Genomic DNA, 16,596 nt, shown 5'->3' with positions numbered 1-16,596 from the left:
TGGGGGTGTAACTTTTGTTGTACGTCAAAAATTGTTGTTTCTTTAATCGATTATGCTTAACTGATCCACAAACAACCATTCAATTGCTATTTAAAAATAAAATCCCTTCTCACTTTGATAGTCCAGTAACTATATACATCAGACCATGCGTCAAATCCGGTAGTTCTGGTTTTTTGTGGGATTGCTTATGTTGTTAACCCAATGTATAATTCAAGTTTTCGACCTCGAGCGGCGAACGCAACATTGTCAAATATACTAAAAACCGAGGAATTTTCGTTTTCTTTTCAGATTTTGACGATTTTAACCCTGAAGGACCAGTTTTTCGCCAATAACGGTTCAATAAGTTTTCAAAGCAGACCAAATTTGCTATAATTTAAGCCCACATCCGTTTGTATAGGTGTAATAGATTCCGAGATAATGCTTTTCAAAGATTGTCAAATTTTTCTTATAGAATGTGGCCCGTAGAATCCATAATTTCAAACAGTTTCAAGATTGGGCTACTAGTTCAAAAGTTACAGCCCTTTAAATTTTCTTTCGAAATTGGTTTCTAGTCCATAACTTTTGATTGAGAAGTCTGAATAAATGGCAGTTCAAAATGTACGGAGTCTTGCAAGATCTGTAGAGCAATTGTAGTTTAAAGGCCCGGTTTTTGAATAGATTGATTAAATACAATAAGTACTAGTGCGCCATCTCCATGGCAATCGATACACTTTCTATCAATTATAGTTTTAGAAGTCTAGTTGAGATGTCGCCACGTACGCAACTTCTTTTAAAATTTCATTTGAATTTATGCGATTAATAGCAACGTCGCACTTATTATTCCTTAAATGCAGTGCCGTTTTTAAGTTTTTCGGGGCCCTGGGCCATTCGTTCGTGGAGGCCCTTCTTACCCTCAATAAAAACGGCAGATTGGGGAGATTCAAGCAAATCCCTAATTTGAATATGGGCACTCGATATTTGTGTAGCCTGGTTTGTAGGCAACACATCATGCTCAATGAACAGAAAACATTTTTTTGCAATTCGTAACTTCTTATGCATAGGAGTTTATTTAAAGCCCTTGGAAGAACAATTTCAATAACAGGTACATTAAACTGAACCGTTTTACAACAACTTTCACACGAAGATCGCACAAACAACACATTTTTTCGTGATTGCAAACTGCGTAACACTTTTGCCTTATTTCGCTGCCAATTTCACTACCGTTTCTACAACCGTAGTTCTATCAAATAAACTCTAGGCTCAATTCTTTAAAGAATAGCTTCGCACCATCGCCAGCTGCTGCAATCATGTAATCGTTCCGATTTTAACCTTGAGAAGTTTGAATTGCATAAGAATGGGTTTTCTGCGAGTTCTCGACGGTGTCCTCCTGTTTTGGTTACAAAGCATTTCCCTTTTCAATTTGTGTTGTCTGAATTCAATGCTAACGTTTCTCATCCATCGAGAACTACATGTCTTCGATTGCACGACCCAGAGCGAACAGTATCATATTCCGCAAAGGTTGAGTCTGCCGCTTTCCTGTCACTCCCAGTAGCCAGTTCCCTAATTTAAACCTGTAAGCGAGAAACGAATGATAACAAAGTTTAATTTTTGACTATAAAATAAACAATCATTTATTATGCATTTGAGGTTAAAATTTCATATATCTATGGTTTTTAAAACTTCGCTCTGACATCTAACGTTAATTACATAAAGTACATTACAAATTTAGTGTGGCGACATCTTTGAGGTGTACGTTCCAACTAAAATAATGGCGGTAATAAAGTGTCCTGCATTTATCGATAAAATGTTAGTCCCCAATAATAAAGACAGATGTCAGCACAATGTATTCTGCTTTGATTATTTTAATATTAACCAAAAACTCAGGCAAGGCTATAAACATTTTGGGATTTGTGCCTTTCGCTGTCAAAGGAGTAAACCACGAAACTCGAAAATTAAACATTTCGCTCCTGTATTATAGCCTATTCCTTTGCGTCATAGCGTTTTTGGATTGCCAAAGGACAGGGCGGGTAAACGGCCGTCCGTATACCTCGTTGGTATACCTAGATTTTTGACGATTTTAATAAAGTATCTGTTCGCAATACACGATTTAAATCGCCATAAGAGTACGCTGCAATAAATAAGAATTTTAAATCGGTGATCATTTTAAAGACTTGAGAGTTAAGTTTCATGTGAGTTAGGTTAGATACAAGATTTGTAAAAATTTAAAACGCCCAAACTAATCTGACCTAACCTAACTACGACTCTAACCAAACCTTCAATCAACTCCTTGAACATTATCATGATACCAGATTTTTGACCTAACCTAACTAGCACGCTAACCTAACCTCACTTAAATTTTATTTTAACCTTCGATCTCCTCGCACATTATATTCTCCTGATACCACATTTCTGAGCTAACCTAACTAGCACGCTAACCTAACCTCACTTAAATTTTATTTCAACCTTCGATCTCCTCGCACATTATATTCTCCTGATACCAGATTTCTGAGCTAACCTAACTAGCACGCTAACCTAACCTCACTTAAATTTTATTTCAACATACGATCTCCTCGCACATTATATTCTCCTGATACCAGATTTCTGAGCTAACCTAACTAGCACGCTAACCTAACCTCACTTAAATTTTATTTTAACCTTCGATCTCCTCGCACATTATATTCTCCTGATACCAGATTTCTGAGCTAACCTAACTAGCACGCTAACCTAACCTCACTTAAATTTTATTTTAACCTTCGATCTCCTCGCACATTATATTCTCCTGATACCAGATTTCTGAGCTAACCTAACTAGCACGCTAACCTAACCTCACTTAAATTTTATTTTAACCTTCGATCTCCTCGCACATTATATTCTCCTGATACCAGATTTCTGAGCTAACCTAACTAGCACGCTAACCTAACCTCACTTAAATTTTATTTTAACATTCGATCTCCTCGCACATTATATTCTCCTGATACCAGATTTCTGAGCTAACCTAACTAGCACGTTAACCTAACCTCACTTAAATTTTATTTTAACCTTCGACCTCCTCGCACATTATATTCTCCTAATACAAGATTTCTGAGCTAACCTAACTAGAACGCGGACAATTTTTTTTTCGGTGCTCAAAAAAAGGCAGTGTACAATCTTCCTTTTTTTCCAAAAATCTCCAAAACTTCTCGGGAAAACACTTTATCCTATCAATTTTGGTGCGTAGAATCCAAAACAATTCGTACTTTTTCGATCAGACTTCTCAATCAAAAGTTTTAGACTTCAAACCAATTTCGAAAAAAAAGTTCAAAGGGCTGTAACTGTTGATCTAGTGGATCATTTTTCCGATTCAAAATATAGGTAGCACTATGTTATACTTACCCCTTCGGAACGACAGCAAGCCGTAAAGATAAGCAGCTAAGGACGGCTTATCGCTCTAAGGGTGATTTACGACATTAATGCAACTCCTAGTGATTCAAGAAGAAATTCAGTCACCACACGTTCACAGTGTCTTCTCTAGATGTTCTGGCTTCTTTCGTGGAAATTCTTACAACTGCTGATTCGTACGCCGTAAATTCTGATATTCACGGGATCCGGGGGGACGTTGCGACTACCCCGGTATCGCATCAAGATGTCTGATAGGAATGGAGTAAACTTGAGACCCATTTACTTGATGATAATGTCGAAGCACTTGACAATAGATAATAGTTAATCGCTTCCTAACCACTAAATCATTTTACTCGGTCAATAATAAATTTTTAAGTAGGTACACATCGCCGACGGACATATAAACCCATATGTAGATGATACCTACCTTAGGCCTTATGTTGAGCGTCTACATGTGTCACGTTTATGTATATGAAAAATCACTGTATTGTGTAATGCAGATCTGTCGTATGTTATGCTTTTGTACGTAATTGTTCCTTCAGCTGCGAGTGCACCACTCCCATTATGAAGATCCTCCATAACGGATCATTGTTACAGTAGGATATAACCAATGACGTGTACATTTGACAATATTCACAAAGATCATGAGCACCTAGCGATGATATTCGAGTAGTTACCCACCAAGATTGTAACTTGAAATTAATCAACAATATATCATGAAAGCTTTATTGTTATATCCAGATAGTTTGATACAATGGCTAAATGTTTTAATTTATATTAATATAATTCACATTGAGTTAAAACAAATAAAATTACAAAAATATCACAAATTTCTTTCAACCGTTTCCCCTAAAGCCGAAAAGCAAATTTTGCAAACCACAAACATAATTTCCCTTTCCTTAGCTTTAGGTAAGTGGTTGAAAGAACTCCGTTCTAATATTTGAATAAGCCCTAAATACTATAACGTACCGAAAGTTTTCGTTCCACTTTATACAAATCTCACCTGTAGTTAACACCTTATAACAAAAACAGTTGATAACAAAAATATTAATAATTTACATCGGAAAGATTCTCTTGTAATAAGGCATTAATACAGCAATTTATTTACCTACGAATTTTGCTGGATAATCTTAAGTATTTTAATTTCGCTTCATTTCGGACAGGTTTGGGCAAATTAAAATACTTAAAACGACAAAGCTATTTAGTATATAATATATATCAAAAACAAAATAATATATAAAACATTTATATTTCTGCTTAATAAATAATTCTAGTGTAAGAAGCTGTTTCGCGCGTTTTTACTTTAAAATGGGTGGTTGAGAGAGAGTGCCCTTTTTGTACTGTTTTTATTAATCTCAAAGGAGATTTGAGTCGTCTGCACCAAGAAATTTTCTAACTAACATATTGCGAAGGCAGAAGCGGGTCATCAATTTCGTTCTCTTTACATACTAATTAAACAATAAATTATAAATAAACAAAACAATGGAAGTTTAATTGTTGGTATTCGTCTATTTTTTACTTTCTTCCTCCATGTCGCGAAGAAGCTGCTTCATTTCTTCGGACAGGTGGTGCTGGTCGCTTACGTACCTGCGGCAAGAGGTAATTATTAGGGTGGGTTTTGAGGGATGCGCTCCACGTACCGTTGACTAGAATGGCTGGATGGCCCTTGAGTAGGAACGTCGCTGTCGCCCTCCTCGCCTACATCTGAAAGTAATAGAAGATTAGTGGGCGAGCTCGACGAATCGGCGTGAACGTCATGCTGGCAAAAGTGCCTTAATCATAGTGGTTCAGTGCACCAGCTTGCTGTGATGCCTTTGTAACTCGTATTTGCTTCGTGCTTCTCGTTGGATAAAACCTCTACGTTAAAACGACAAAAGAAAACATTTAACGACGGGTGGGGGACGCAAACAAAGATGCATCGGGGGCAACAAACAAAAAAAGAGGGGGAGCAAGCAACTCTGAGATTCAATTTGGGAACACAACATATCATAAGCAAAAAAAACATTGAATGTTTCGCTAACGGACCGTTTACATTATGCACTACATGTAACCGATTCGTCTAATTCTCAATAAGTTCCTTGTGCTAACAAAGCTTTAAACTAAGAAATTGATTAGGGGTAGTTTGGACGGACACCGAGTGTTTTGTTATCTACCATGTGGAGGTAAGTTAAATCGCCAGTCGTGTTCTCTTGGATCCACTTCAATTTGGTCGTCTACACTGATTTCGTAACGTAGAGGGCGTCTACGGGATGCTTGTGCTACGAAATAACTCCATCAGGTAAATGTACCATAAGTAAAAAAGTCGCCGGCAAAGAAACGGGGACCAAGCCAATTTCCTTGCCGGCGATCACAATTCGGGGCGATTGCAAAACTTGTTTGGGTCCGTTAACTTGGCCCCCCCCCCCCCCCACCGAGAGATTTGATAGTCGTATTATTTTAAAATGTATGCGCTCATATGCGCCACCGATAATAACTCTTGCGCCATTATCGTTTTTTAGAAATCCGAAAAAACATTTGGGGGGGGGGGGGGGGTAAGTGAACGTAGCCCCCCCCCGTACGTATTTTGTCGTTTGCAACTAGGTCACCTGATACATTTGGTTTGCGCTCAATTGCGCCACTTGAATTAAAGTTAGCGCCATTACGGTTAAGCCGTGACAAATTTTCAAAAAAGCGGGGGGGCCAACTTAACGTTTTTAAAAGTTACTTTTTTTTTAACATCTTTTCATACGAAATTGTACTCTCAGGTATGCGCTGAAATGCGCCGTAAAAAGATATCTTTGCGCCATTCTTGTTTTTTGGTTATCCTTAAATATATTTGGGGGGGGGGGGGCAAGTGAATGGAACTCCCATAACGCATTTTGCTACCGGTATTTGTGCCACTCAATACATTTGGTTATGCGCTCAATTGCGCCACTTGAATTAAAACTAGCGCCATAAAAAATTTTTAAAAAGTGGGGGGGGGGCCAACTTAACGTTTTCAAAAGTTACGTTTTTTAACATGTTTTTTCAACTACATCGTACCTTTCATCATGCGCTAAAATGCGCCGTAAACAAAAATCTTTGCGCCATTATAGTGTTTCAGAAACACTATACAGGGTGTTTTTTTGGGAGCTTTAGTTAAACGTTTCTGGGAAAGTAAAATAGGTAGGTTTTTAAAAATTTGTACTTAGAAGTTACTCCGAAGGCCGACTCGATGTAAAATATTTTCAAAATGGGCGCACTTCCGGAAATACCGGAAGTGGCTAGTAACTTCCTTATTTTAAATGACCACCCCAATTTTATATTACATTTTTGGATTCTACGTGAAATTTCAGTTCTTTTGATATCTGCCATTTATGGTTTTTAAGTTATTTTGACTTTAAGAAAAGAAATGGCGGATGCAGGTGGTACTTTGATAATTGATTACTTGAAAACGGTTGTAGTCATAGCAACCCATTTTTATAAGTGCATAGAGAATGAATAGGGCTTTCATTTAGTGTACTTAAAAAAAGTTAAGTTGCGGACAATCGCACCTATATGGAGATCCAAAGTTATGAAACTTCAAAGACTAAAAACTCAGGTTTTTTTTAATTGAATGACCATTTTCTTATTATTACTATTACTACTATTAACAGACGATCAAATCAAATAACACTAACATCCATCATCTTAATAGTATCTTTGACTTCTCCGCATTCCCATTACATTACTCGAGGTGCGTACATACAATTTCATTTAAATATCTTAACAAATACAAAAATTAGATTGCGCATGCGCAATATTATTTTTTCATCTTCAAAATTGTTTGAGGTTTAATGAATATTTACGGACACAGAAAACCGGGCATTTATATGTTCTTTGTAACAAGAACTTATTATAAAAGATACCATTCTTTGAAGGTTCGAGCAGTTTTTGGGCTGTAACTGTTTGGCTCGTTAGTCTACGTAACTAAAAAACAATAGCGACCTTTCTTATATCCTTAAGAACATGTGTACCAATTTTCAAAGCGACCGGACGTTTCTAAACAAAGTTATCGTGCACAGGCAGACGGGCAGACATACAGCAGTACCAAATTATAAACTATCTCAAGGATCGTTAATACATGAAATCGGATTTATGGCTCAGTGGTAGAGCATTGGGTTATAAATCCGGAGGTCGGGTGTTCGAACCTGGGTTGAGGTGAATTTTTCATCTGTGGCGGAGATGGGAATTACCTTAGACCAGTTCTGAGCATTCTACCGGCTACTCCGAATTAGGTTTTCCTGCAGTTTTCCTAATTCGTAAGGTAAATACCGGAGCAGTATAGACCATCTTAAGACCTTCTGCAGAGGCACCTCTAAATAGCATTTATGCGGGTCACTCTGTAATTGAGCGCATGCCTGTTGAGGGCCCAAAACAAGAGAGAGGGATTAACTACATTGCGGCATAAACCAAGTAAGTGAATACCTATGAGTTATTGGCGATTATTGCAAATCGGGTTAAAATTGCACAATTAGAACATATAATTTCACCGCATACCCATATATACTGTATTCATTATAAGAAGGTTGTAGATGGCGCTGTGTTTGAAGATCGACACACACAGGAAAAATATAAAACGGCACAAAATTTGAAAAATATAAATATAAATTTAACGATATCACGCTTGGATCTTTGAAATTGACAGCTAATGACAGTTCGACAGTTTAGTTCGTAATTGAAACTTCTAACAGACAGAATTCGTCACTCGTTTTATTTTTTCAGGTTAATAGTGACTCGTGTTTTAACCAATCACAGTGAAGGTTAAACTGTCCCTAAGCTTTCTACCGCTACCTTCTTAAAATGAATAGCGTTATAGTTCTATGGGTACAAAAACTATCATGCGGAAAGATTTATGTTTATGTAACTTCTAAGTACAAATTTTGAAAAACCTACCTATTTTACTTTCCCAGAAACGTTTAACTAAAGCTCCCAAAAAAACACCCTGTATAGTGTTTCTGGAACACTATAATGGCGCAAAGATTTTTGTTTACGGCGCATTTTAGCGTATGATGAAAGGTACGATGTAGTAGAAAAAACATGTTAAAAAAGGTAACTTTTGAAAACGTTAAGTTAGCCCCCCCCACTTTTTTAAAATTTTTTATGGCTTAACCGTAATGGCGTTAGCTTCCAAATGTATCAGGTGACCTAGTTACAAGCGACAAAATACGTACTGGGGGGGGGGGGCTACGTTCACTTGCCCCCCCCCCCCCCAAATGTTTTTTCGGATTTCTAAAAAACGATAATGGCGCAAGAGTTATTATCGGTGGCGCATATGAGCGCATCATTTTTAAAATAATACGACTATCAAATCTCTCAGTGGGGGGGGGGCCAAGTTTATCGGACCCGCCGGTGACACGAATCGAAATAGCTTCACCTGAACTCACCTCTAAATGGCACCTGCTGGCGGGGGGGCGTCGGCTCAGGCAAGCCCGTCGCGACTTCACCTGCGGAAAAAACGCGATTAGCCCCGAAAATCTCACCCTTCAAATTCTGTTAGTAATTCAAAATCCGAGGAAAATTGTCCCATGCACTTAGTAAACCATGCAAAACGAAAAGTCGCAAAGAAACTTACCCAAAACTAAAAAGTGGATGTGCGAAACAAAATTTGAAAAATAAGGTTTCCCGTTCGGGTTCCGTGAAGCGTAACTACCTGAATGAAAGAAACACAATCGGGAAAGTGAGGATTGGACGAACCTGTAGTGTCACTCGCGATAGAACTAAGTAGACCGTGAACTGCCGAGGTAGGTTCCTGCTCTTCGGCGTGCTTCAGTCCAAATTTCTGCGTGTAAATTGTTTTAGTACCCTGTCCGTCCGTGTAAGTGCGCTTAACAACGCCCTGGCCGCTCCAATCGATCGGCTTTTGATCCGAATCGTCATCGGATTTGACCACGTATCGCTTCTGCACGATTCTTTTAACGTGCACGTTACCGTCGGCGTCCACCTCCTCAAACTCTTGCACGTCCTCCCCCTCCCCGAAACCTTGCAGATACTGGCGCATTTGCTCGTTGGCGTCGGGGCCCTTAAATGTGACCTTCCTCACTTCGGGAGGCAGCTCGACTCTCCTGTGAATCGTGTGGGAGTAATAATCGTCTCCCTCGCAGGGCTCGATTAGCTCGGTCACGTACGGCCTCGAGCACTCGTCGACGTACTCGGTCGTTAAGCGTTTCCCGCCACTCTCCGCATCGTCATCGAACCACACCTTTCGCACGGCCGCCGCCAAATCGACCACGTGCGCCCCGTTCGGGTCGATCGTGTCAGTCGAAGACACCATGGTGTTCGAACCCCCACTGGTAAAACTACCAGAGAACACCGAGTCCGTCTCGTAGTGGCACGTGGCGTGCGTCGCCGTCGAGCTGGAGATGTCGAGCGGATCGTGCGCCTCCGGTTCCTCCCTGACGGACGAGCTGAAGTCTTTGCCGGTGCTCGAACTGCTCTGATCGTAAACGCAGATGCGCGAGCCGTCCTCGTCAATCGAATCGCTGAGCAAGGCGGCCACCTGCCCTCCCGTTCCCGTCTCCAGCTCCAGCGAATCGCTCGAAGTCATCATGAAGCTGTAATCCGGAATATCCTTGAACTCGATACTATCCGACGCGATCACCTCCCTCCCGGGCTTCTGACGCGTTTGCACCTCGATCGAGTCCGTGCTGACCGTCATGAGGTCCGCGGCCGTCTTCAGGTCCAAGCTGTCCGCGCTATCGTTGCGCTTTTCGACCTTGACGTCCAAAGAGTCGGTGCTGGTCGCCATGAGATCGTCGGCGTATCCCCACTGGACCGGCATGTCCAGGTCCAAATCGGGCACCTTCGAGACCTCCTCGAGCGAATCGCCGCGCCCGATCGACTCGGGCTTCTCGTCGTCCTTCATATCGATGAACTTCTCGACGTTCGACTGCGCCTGTCGGATGATTTCGTCGATCTCGAACATTCGCTTCTCGTAGTCTTCCTCGTCCGAGTCCGGTATTAGCTTTTTGTCGGTACCGGACATGGTCTCGCAGCTCTCGGTCTCGGACGCGATGCTCTCCTGCCCCTCGTCGATCTGCGCGAGCATCGCCTCCTCCTCCTTGACCTTCTGCTCGATTTTGTGCACGGCAATGCACGCCTTCTCCAGCCCTTCGAACTCCTTGAGCGAGCTCACCGAGACGTCGTCGCCTTGCGCGTTTCGACTTGCGTGGTAGCGTTTGCCGAAGCTACCGTTGCTCGACGAATCCTGCGAGCCTTGATAGTAGCGCTTATTCTCCAGCGACATTGCGCGCTCCAGGTTCTCAAATTCTTGCAGACTAGACATGGAAACGTCGTCATTCTCGCCTGATCTAGTGAAGTACTTCCGGCCGGCCAGTACGTCATAATCGGGGGTGCTCGAGAAGGAATCCTTGCTACCGCCCGACCCCTTCTGCGACCCCACGCTTCCAATGCGACTCGATGACGGATCAAAGTCCGTCACCTCCTCCTCTTTGATATCCTCAAGAGGCGCTCGCTCGAAGTCCATCTCGTAACCGTAACCGACGGCCATCATCATCGCCTGATCGCCTTGAAATTGCTGCTCGATCCACTTTTTGTTCGCCTCCAGCTCGCGATCGTACTCGAAGCCGAAGTCGCGCGAGCCGCCCCCGTCCTTCTGCTTCACCTGCGGCGGGCTATCCTCAAACTCGAAACCGAGAACGTCACCGCTGGCCGGCTCGTAATCAGTCGAGGCCGGGGCCGACGCCGACTTGATCAGGTAATTCTCGACCTCCTCGTCGTGCTTCTTCGACTGTTTACCCATCGCGATTCGCACGCTTTTGCCTTCGGTGTCGTGCTCGAACGCCTCCTTCCCCACCTCCTCGATTATCACGAAATCGTCCATAAGGTCGGGCTTCTCGACCATCTCGAACGAGTCGCTGTTCGGCGAGCCGGTCTGCGATTCGGTTTCCTGTATCGTTCGCTCGACGACCGAGCCGATTTCGCTGCGCGACTCGGTACCGACGGTCACGCCGCCGTCGTCGAGCGCGTACTCCTTGCCCTGATCGGTCTCCTCGGACGTTTTGCTCGAATGCGAGGCGGGCGTTTCCGGCGTCGACTCCTGCGTTTCGGTCTCCTGCTCTTCCAGCTCGAGGTCGGGGTAGTGGAAGCCGGTGTCTATTAGCGGCGCCATGTGCTGGGTCACTTTGATGTCGGGTATGGAACCGGGGCTGTGATCTCTGATTTGCGCTCGGCGCTCCTCGAGCTCCTTTTGCGCGCGCTCGCGCGTTTCCAGCTCGTGCTTTTCGGCGTCCTCGTCCTCGAGAATTGGACAGATTTGTTTCACCTTGTGCGCGGGGGAGATGTGCGCCACCATGCTGAAGGCCGCCTCGGCTTCGGCCTCCTCGAAGCTCGACTTTTCGCTCGAGCTCGCGCTGGTTTTCACGTCTCGTTTTTCGAGAATGTCTTTGGGGGGTATTCGTTTGCTCTCACTCGTCCGCGACACGGCCTGCTCTAATTCGTCTACGCCGGCCTGCGCTTCGGGAGTTCCGTCTGCGCGTTCGCACTCATCCACGTCCTTTTTCTCATCGCTTCTCACTTCTTTGACGCTCAGCGCGTCGGTTTCAGACAGTTCCGCTAGGACGTGGGGCTCTACCTTTGGTATTATGGGGGAGACGAATGTGGTGCTTTCATTTCGCCTGTGACCCCGTTTCTTGGGGACGTCAGTTTCTGCGAAGGCCTGCGTGATATCTACGTCATCCTGAGTGGTGGGAGTGTGCGGTCGCGAGGTCACCTGCGTGCTTACGTTTTGCACCCCGTTTTCGGCAACCACCGCGCTACTGATCGTAACGGATCCACCCGTCAGGTCGAGGAATTGCGGATGAGTGGAAGTGGAGGTGTCCACTGTGACCAGGCTCTCTCGGCTACCCCTCGGCAAATTCTCCAGGTCGTCCAGGCTCAACTGCTCGGACGTGGCGGACACGTTCATGCTACCCTCATCGGCGCGAGAGAGTTCGATTACAGTCCGTAAAGCGGCGACGCTCGACGTGCTCGACAAGCTCATGCTGAGCACGCTGCCGTCATCGAGGCTGGTGCCGAACTTCTCTTCGCCCTCCTGTCCCATTTCCGACTGAGGCGATTCGGCCACCAGGACCTTGGGCTCCGGCTGGAACGTCATCTCGTGCGAGCGCTTCATGCGCGACGGAACGTCCTCGATCAATTTCGGCTCGTTACTAAACTCATCCTCGGACACGTCCATGGAGCCGTCTGGAAAATCGCCCGGTTTCTCTCTCTCGTCCTCCTCGTCACCTTGGTACTCCAATTCCGACGCGATCAGCGTCTCCGATATCTCGGAAACCTCCACGCTCGCCAAATTACCGGAGCTCTCGCTGTCGAGGCTCTTCATGCTCTCCTTCGAACTTAGACTGCTAACGGCCGTGTGATACTCGGAAATGTGCGACCGCCCCGATATGTCCTGCGATGTTAAGGCACTCTCGTACTCCGACGATCCGGCGGCGAACAGTCCCTCCACGTCCGACGAGCACGGCCTGCTCTTCCCGCTGTCCAAGTCGAAACTGTGATAGTGACTTTCGCCCGAGCTGGAGTACGCCTCGAAGTCGACGCCCGATCTTCGGTCGGGTTTCAAATTGCCGCTGCTGCTGCTGGTATCGGGATCTTTCGCCAGCTTCGTCTTGCGAAGTATCACGTTGGGCCGATCCGTCGTCTTGCTCACGGTATCCGAGTCGCCCCTGCGTCCCGACGAGCAGGTCGAGAACAGCTCCTCGGGCGACTTGATCGACTCGTCCAAGCTCGACTTCGATTCGTCGCTTAGCGTGCGCTCCACCTCGTCGTGAACGGTCACGACCGTTTTCGTCGCGTCTTCGCAAACCGTTCCCGTCGAGACTTTCACGCGGGTCGTCTCCTTAACCTCCTGGTACTCAATTTGGGAACCGTCCTCGGCCGTGATCGTCTCCTTTGAGTCGTCGGTGGTCGATTCGATTTCCTTCCGGTGGAAAGCTTCGGCGAGACGTTTACTCGTCTCTAGCCTATCGATTAATTTGTCATCTGTAAGTGTTTGCGTTTTGGTTTCTGTTTCGTAGGCGCCTCTCAGTTCGGTTAGGTCTTCACTTTTGGATTCGCCTTGCGCTTTTTCTAAAGAGAGCGAGTCGGTGGTGATCGTTCGGGTGTCTCTTTGGGAGTCGGCGGAGTGCAAGATGCGTTGTTGGGTGCTTGCCGCGGCGGCTTTACGCACGAGGCCGTCTTCGGTAACTTCGAGCTCGTCTACGGTGACGGTTTCAGTGAGATCTCTGGAGACGTGGTCTTTCGTTGTGGAAAAGTCAGGCGCCCCCTTCACTGACTGTGCGGACTTGAGTCGCTCGGTGAGTTTGGTTACAGTTTGGCGGCCATCCTCAAACGAGCTGGTGCTTTTGCTAACGAAGGACTCGTCCGTGCTTTGCTCTTCGAAGTCTTTCTTCATCGAGCTGAAGACGTCTTCGATATTTTTCTCCGCTTCCAGCTGTTGCAAAATCAAGGCCTGGCTGGCGGATGGGGAGTAGTCGATGTCGGTCCCGCTGAATTTTAAGTCCTCGTCGGTGATCTCCATGCTCGAGGCTTGGGTGTCGTCGCGCTTCAGCTGCGAGAACTGTCGCTGTTTGCACGCCAGGACCGATTCGACCAGCTGTATTTCGCGCGAATCCAGCCCCTTGGTCTCGGCAAGCTGCCTCAGGTAGTCGGAGACCTGGGTCTTGGCCGTTTCCGGCGTCGGCGGCTCGGCCTCCGCCGACGTTCCCAGCTGGTGGCGCTTCTGTATCTCGCTCTCGATGTCCTCGAGCAGTTCGGCCGCGATTTTTCGCGCGTCGTCCGGGAGGATGTTTTGGTGGTGCAGACTCTCGAGGATGATCTGTTCGATTTCGCTGTGACTTCCCGAGCGAGTGCGATCTAAGGTGGGCAAGTCGGCGGCCTTCTCGAAGCCGGGTTGGGATTCGACGGACGCCTCCCAGACTGTGCTTTCCACGTGCTGCTCTGGGTGGTGCACGGGCGAGCTCGCCTCTGATTTCTCGGCGATGGGGCTGACTATAGGGGCCTCAGGTTGGGGGGCATCGAACGACTCATCGCTGTCTTCGCTAATGCGCCGCTGTTTGCCGGAAAGCGTCACCGTAATTTCGGGAATCAAGTCGTCAGTGGCATGCAGTCTAGGTGCTTCTGACGCGTTTAGAGAATCAAGCGATTTGGTTTCGATGTCGGTCGCGTCCTGTTCGTTATCGGTGATCTTCTCGGAGTCCTCCACCTCGCTCTTATCGACGTGGACCTCCATTGAGTCACCGGGTCTAGATATGCTATCGTCCTTGGTCAGTTGGAGGTTTTCCAAGCTGCGTTCGGATAGGCTCTTCTCCGATTCCGTCGAGGACCTTTTGATTTGCAGATCGACTTCTAATTCGCGCTCGAATTCCCTTTGCTGGCTCATGAATAGTTCGGCGTACTCCTCCGCTAGTTTTTGCTTTTCGGCGGGCTCCACCTTTGTATCGGCCGCATCAAACGCTTTCGCCAGATCCTTCACGCTCGGGTGGAAGGAGTCCGCGCTCTCTGGGACGCTACGCGTGCCGCTAGGCTCGTCTTCGGCCACCTGGAGGTCGCGCAAGGTTTTGTGTTCGGGCGAGGGGTCCTCCTCCGATTCCGTCGTGAACTGTTCTTCGACCATTTCCTTCCTCAGCAGCTCTTCGAAGTGCTGCTTGCGAGAGAGCATCGCGGCGGATATGTCGTAGAGATCTTCGGTCGGCAAAGACAGAGATCGCTCGTAGATGCTTTTCCGCATCGGAGCGGCGGGCTGAAACACGCTCATCTGGCGCGAGCGGATCTGCGGGACGCGGTCCTCGATTTCCGAATCGGAAATGTAATGCTCCACGTCCTCGCTGTCCGAAATATACCCCTGCTCTTGGCTCGGTATCGGTTTATCAGATTCGAAACTGTCCTCCGACCGAAACTCGACGCGGTGCTTCGTTTTCCGTTCCAACGGGTCTTGGAATTGCGATTGGTACTCCGACATAATCCTAGGCGCGGTGTCGCTCCCCGACACGTTCGTGGTCTCGGTGAGCTCGCTGGAGGTCGAGTCCACGGAGACCTCGGACGTTTGCGCGATGGTGCGCGGTTTCGGTACCGGCCGAACCAGCTGGTCTTCGTGAAGAGAGGTGCGTTTCGTAAACGGAACCCTCTCCTTGACCAGCTCATCGTGTAAGCTCATACGTTTCGAGATCACCTTGGGAGTCTCCTCGGTCGCGATGCTCTCCCAAAATTTCTTCTTATCAATGTACGATTTCGTCTCCTCTTCGGCGGTCAAATCGGTATCTAAGATATCGTCGCGCACTGGGGACTTTTGCGACTCTCTCGACGGTACCTTGTCCAAATCGGTCGGTTTCACTACTCTGGGTTTAGGTTTGGGTATTTCGGTTGGTGTTAGTTCGGCTGAAGTAGTTTGTGTTAGTCCGAGGCTGGCGTCTAAAAAGAGGGGGGTTAGATATTAAGGCAACCTAGCAGTTAGTACATTAATACAGTTACAACTGAGCCGAAAGCAATGAATGTCAACAAATGTGGAGAGACATTTGATCGGATTTCGTTATAAAAGCTGCCCGGGAAGATGAGAACTTACCGTCAATGGTGGAGATGGAAAAGTGTGAGAAACACAAAAAAAAAAACAGAACCAAATCGTGTTGGTAACTTAACTTCTATTTAAAGAACAGAAACTCAGCCAAAGTTGCTTGGTGCATACAATATAAGGTAGATACCTGTAAATCGTAAAGCCAGTGTGTTAGTGTCTAGTGTTGGACATGCAAAAATCAAACATATCGGGCTCCTGTCCATCTTCTGTCAACTACCTACTGAGAAAAAAGCGTGTGTGCCTCAATTACCTAAGGGAGACTTTTCGAGGGGGCAAGACTCTCTGACAAGTTTGTCCCTTTTCGTACTCGTAACGTACGGCACTGCATCGTTCTGCTCTGTTTCTAGAGAATCGAGCGAGCCGAACGGGCTCGCTTTGCTTAGCCAGCTCATGACGGCGGAGGTAACCGCCCCTTTCGACAGCGACTCGGTACTACCGAGCGATTTGGCAACGGAACCGTACAAAGATTGGGTACTTCCCAGCTCAGATTTGGCCTCCAAAAAAGTACCGGGATCTCTTTTCAAAATCGCATCCAAGATTGATCCCTTAGTGTAGACCTTGTCAACTGAGAGCAAGTCCGGTAAACTGCCACGTTCGTCGGGTCTCTTCCGACTTTGGAATCCCAATTCGGAGTGCGGACGCTTGATTTTCCT

At 46.1% G+C, this 16,596-nt stretch overlaps 1 protein-coding gene across 1 annotated transcript in view; it reads right to left on the bottom strand.

The window, feature by feature from the left end:
* Window positions 1-4,069: 4,069 nt before the first annotated feature.
* The window catches only part of LOC116180781 (titin-like), a 54,556-nt gene continuing 42,029 nt past the window's right edge, over window positions 4,070-16,596 (bottom strand). Inside the window, exons 10-14 of the mRNA XM_031500908.1 lie at window positions 9,052-15,783; window positions 8,742-8,801; window positions 5,511-5,615; window positions 4,998-5,061; window positions 4,070-4,944 (exon numbers count right to left, since the gene is read on the bottom strand). Of these exons, the coding sequence (XP_031356768.1) occupies window positions 4,866-4,944; window positions 4,998-5,061; window positions 5,511-5,615; window positions 8,742-8,801; window positions 9,052-15,783 (7,040 nt within the window). The 3' untranslated portion in view covers window positions 4,070-4,865. The remainder of the gene's footprint in view (window positions 4,945-4,997; window positions 5,062-5,510; window positions 5,616-8,741; window positions 8,802-9,051; window positions 15,784-16,596) is intronic.

This window comes from Photinus pyralis, unplaced genomic scaffold (assembly GCF_008802855.1).
Source record: "Photinus pyralis isolate 1611_PpyrPB1 unplaced genomic scaffold, Ppyr1.3 Ppyr1.4_LG9, whole genome shotgun sequence".
NCBI lineage: Eukaryota > Metazoa > Arthropoda > Insecta > Coleoptera > Lampyridae > Photinus > Photinus pyralis.
Note: the sequence above shows the minus strand (reverse complement) of the source record. Positions and strands in the feature narration are given on the sequence as shown.